The sequence below is a fragment of the Nicotiana tomentosiformis genome, chromosome 3, assembly GCF_000390325.3.
Source record: "Nicotiana tomentosiformis chromosome 3, ASM39032v3, whole genome shotgun sequence".
Lineage (NCBI taxonomy): Eukaryota > Viridiplantae > Streptophyta > Magnoliopsida > Solanales > Solanaceae > Nicotiana > Nicotiana tomentosiformis.
This window is the reverse complement of record NC_090814.1, coordinates 144865698-144870284: the sequence shown is the minus strand read 5'-3', so window position 1 is coordinate 144870284 and position 4587 is coordinate 144865698. Positions and strand designations below refer to the sequence as shown.

Genomic DNA, 4587 nt, shown 5'->3' with positions numbered 1-4587 from the left:
AGATTTAAATCATGGATCCGCCTCTGAGTAAAAGCACTAGAATAAATGTTTTTGGACTATACTACTCCTACTTTTTTTTTTCCTCCTTTTATCCTCTTTGTTAGAGTTAATTGCTACTTTGGTGTCCTTGGGTGACTCGAATAGATGGGAGGGTCGTAAATTTCTAAATCACTTTTACTATGTCAAGGAAATACCATAATATCTAAGAAAATTCCCTCATGAAATCTATACATTGATTTCAAGGTAGGAAAATTATCTTTTAAATGTGCATGTCTATGAATCAATAGCTTCAACTGTCGTAAAATTCTAAACTCTGAAGTATCAAAGACTCGTAAAGGCCACAAAAAAACTAAAACAACGAATCAGTCAATATAACCAAGCGCCATGTCCATGTCAAGCTGGCAATATAGTAGTACAGTAATGCCAAAGTAGCAAAAGGTACTTAACAAGGAAGAAGAGAAACCATCATACCTGTAAAGCAGAGTTAAGATTTGAAAAAGCAGAGCATATTAAAAGTGAAAGGACATGCCGATTCTCCAATTGTATGCGACTTTCCAAACATTCCCATCATTACTGCTTCCTCCTCTTTTTTCCACTTTTATAATTCTACCATATTCGCCACAATGATCAGTAGTGTGTTTTAGATTCAGTGAGAAGGGAAAAAAAAGATGGCAGTTTCACCTGAAACAATGCCGGAGAATTCTGTCATCGACTTCCGTGCACCACCGCCATCTCCGATCGCCTCTGGACGGCGATCCTGCGTCACAAACGATGAAATCCTCACGGAATTTCTAGAAAATTCGCTCAAAGTCCCAGACCTTAGGCTTCCTGATCGAGTCTTCCCCAGGCAAAAATCCATTCGCAATCCATCAAAACTCAATTATGAGTCTTTAGCGTCGTTAAACAATGACTCAATTTCGAAAATTCTGGATTCGGTTGCAACGATTGGGTGCTTTGAGGTGGTTAATCATGGAATTTCAGGAGATCTCATCAAATCAGTCTTGTCCGTCGGTGACGGAATCTTCGGGATTTCACGGGAGGGAAAGGCAAAATTGATGAGGTTATCGGAGAAGCCATATGGATTTGAGGAGTTTCACGGAGAGGAAGATATAGAGACGAGTGAAGAGTTCGTTTGGTGCAGAGGTGAACAAAATTTCAACAAGGAAATGGAGGGAGTTTGGCCTATTGGATTTTCGAATTTCAGGTAATTCAAATTTACAAACTTACTAGTCAATCGTTTGTAGTAGTACTAGCAAGATTGGATTTAGATTTTAGACGCAAGTATAAAATTTTTTGTGCCATTTTTAGCGGAAATTCTGGTCATTTAAGGAATCAATTAACCATAGAGTATTGCTCAAATTCTTCAAAAATACTTTTGGTGTGAATTGTAAAAATAATATATAATAAATATTTTTGAACGATCCAAACACATAACTCATAATTCGAAACAGCCAAAAAAAGGACACATGTCTGCATGGTAAAAGCATCTAGCTTGAATTTTCTGAAGATCTATGTATTGTGTACCTTCTATGTTAGAGATGAATACAATTTTTACAATAAATGGTTTTAGAGTGTGCTATTTATATACTAGGAATATATTCTGAGTTGGAGGACACTGATTAATGCAATCTCTCTCATTGTCGAAGCTGGATAGATACCCTTCTTGTCATGATATATATGTTCGAATTTCGTATAATAGTTGTGTGTCTATGATGTAATTGTGTAAGTAGTAAACAAGCATTCATGCATAATTAATTATCGACTCGAACATATATTGATATGTTAAACATGACCTCTTAGTTGATTACTTGCTGCAAATTACAGTAACGACAATCTTTTTGTTAATTACATTGTTTATAGTATGCACAAACTAAAATCATTAGCATCACGTACTAGTACTTCTTCTTTTTCTTTCATTTTATTCTTGCTTTTCATGATTCGCGTGCATGCTAGATGGTGACTTTCAACGTGAGATACTCTATTATATTAGCTGATTATAATTTATCTTGGCGTATCGTACAAATAAAATTATTCAATTTTAATGTCAATAGTGAAAAGATGGAAAAGCTTTTGGACGAAATGGAACACAAAGGTGGGCGAATCCTACAATTTCTGCAGCAGAATATTACTCCTAGAAAATTAATCCATGAAAATGGGGAGATGCAGGAGCAATTAGGAGAATTGCCAGCAAACTCCATCTGTTATCTACACAAGCATAAGGGAAGTATAAAAGGAGATCAAGAGTATATGAACACCTTGAAATATGATGTGATTAGAATGTTGATAAGAGGATCCGAGTTTCCTCATTCATTGTGTTTGCATGTTAGCAATGGTTGCTCAGAGTTTCATGTTTATTCAAAGAAAGGCTGGGTCTCTTTTCAGCCTGATAAAGACTCCCTTATAGTCACCATTGGAGATCTATTACAGGTAATTATTAAATCTTTTTACAAATTTAATCACTTGACTAACAATGGCAGAATTTAAATAGTGACCTCAAAAAAGGCTGTTTGTGCAAATGCCCCATATGGTCCATTATGACGGCCATCATATGTTTCAGTTATAGAAACCCTACAAGCAGCACCAAGACGACCACTTTTCCATTTACACTCGCAGCCTTTTTCTTTTAGTATCTTTTTTCGATTTTCAATAGAAAATTTTGAACATCTAAGCCCCCCCCAAACCACATTGTCCTATCAGTATTTTAGATTATGAAAATACAATCATAAAAATCTTTCTTGGATTTGCAATATGAATTATGACTTGTTTTATTTTTTTTATTTTTCAATTTTAATATATTGATTTATTTTAGACATGGAGTGGCGGACAATACAAGCATGTGATAGGAAGGCCAGTTTTTCAAGGTCAAACAGAGGATTGCATTTCCATGGCTTTACTATTTTCTCCTCCTAAGATCACCGAAGAGTCAACTAAGCATGAAAAAGAGAAGACCCTTTCAATTGGGCTACAAATCATTATTGCTATAGCATTTACGCTTATTTACCATTTCTTGATTTATATCTATAAGAAGTTTTGAAGTGTTGAAGATTTTTTACTATGTTTTTGCATATACAGGCTGTGGAAATTCCACAGTGGAATTATGGAGTCATCAGTTTCATTTTCTTTTGTTTTTTTTTTCCCGTTAAATTGTACATGGTTTCTGGATATGTTTATTTAGTTAAATGATGATTCTAAGAATTCGATGTCTCTATCGTTCTTTTTTCCCTTTTGCCATCCAAGAGAACATTGTACAAAAGCATGAATCAGATATAAAGTGTAAGTTTCAAGTTAGCATGATCATTATGGCAGGTCCTTTACTTCTATTACTGGATTAAAAAAAACAAAGAATTGCTAAGTGCATTATTCTAGAGGGGAAAAAAAGGAAAAGGTGCAAATACGCAAATGATTTGCCAGCCCAAACCCACCTCACCCGCAAATCTAGGGGGAAGTGCACATATAACTATTGATTAGAGATGTCTTTATTTTTAGTCACTATTTTAAATATATTTACCCGCCGGACAAAAATATTCATGTGCTAGACATAAGTGTTGTGTAAATATTAAGGAAATGATGTCCTTAACTTCATGAATGTTGTGTAAATATTTAGGACAAAGTGTCATGTATTTGCACCTTCTGCTGCTAAACTTTAGGACATCATGTCCTTAACTTCATATGTGCAGTGTAAATGTTAAGCATGGTGTCCTTATCTTCATGTGTGTAATATAAATGTTAAGGACATAATATCATTAACTTGTATTTGCAACTTCTATTGTTAAACTTTAGGACATCATGTCTTTAACTTCATATGTATAGTGTAAATATTAAGGACATGGTGTCCTTAACTTCATATATGCAATGTAAATGTTAAAGACATAATGTCCTTAACTTGTATTTGCACCTCCTGTTGTTAAACTTTAGGACATCATGTCCTTAACTTCATATATGCAGTATAAATATTAAGGACGTGGTGTCCTTAACTTCATGTGTTCATTGTAAATGTTAAGGACATAGTGTCCTTAACTTCATGAGTGATGTGTAAATATTAAGGACAAAGTGTCCTATATTTGCACATTCTGCTGATAAACTTTAGGACATCATGTCCTTAACTTCATATGTGCAGTGTAAATGTTAAAGACATGGTATCCTTAACTTCATATGTATAATGTAAATGTTAAGGACATAATATCATTAACTTGTATTTGCAACTTCTCATCAGAAGAAAGAAATCTTTCGATCACAAGATAGTTGGTAATTTTGGTAATGTGTCACCGACCCAGCATCTCGAGATTCATCTTCTCAAATTCGAATCAGGAAGGCGAGTGACCGAGAATAAGCCCTAATCTTTTCTTCAAAGAGTATCAAGATCCAGTCTAAGGCCAACACAAGTGAGCAGGTCAAAAATCAAGATTCGACTCCACAAGACACGTAGATTAAGAATTTTGTAACTCTTAGTTTGTAGACATATGTAGTTCTCTTCTCTTTTCCTTTTGATGCAAGCAGTAAGTAACAGTAACAGCAACAACAACCGCAACAGCAACAACGGTCTTAAATCTAATGTCTGGTAGTCCCATCTACCAAATTTTCTCAGAA

At 34.7% G+C, this 4587-nt stretch overlaps 1 protein-coding gene across 1 annotated transcript; it reads left to right on the top strand.

Moving 5' to 3' along the window:
* Positions 1–567: 567 nt before the first annotated feature.
* LOC104087476 (flavanone 3-dioxygenase 2) lies at positions 568–3206 on the top strand. The gene is made up of 3 exons (XM_009591954.4): positions 568–1204; positions 2052–2427; positions 2810–3206. Exons 1-3 carry the CDS (start codon positions 669–671, stop codon positions 3032–3034), a joined length of 1137 nt encoding a protein of 378 aa, XP_009590249.1. The 5' UTR covers positions 568–668; the 3' UTR covers positions 3035–3206.
* Positions 3207–4587: the final 1381 nt, after the last annotated feature.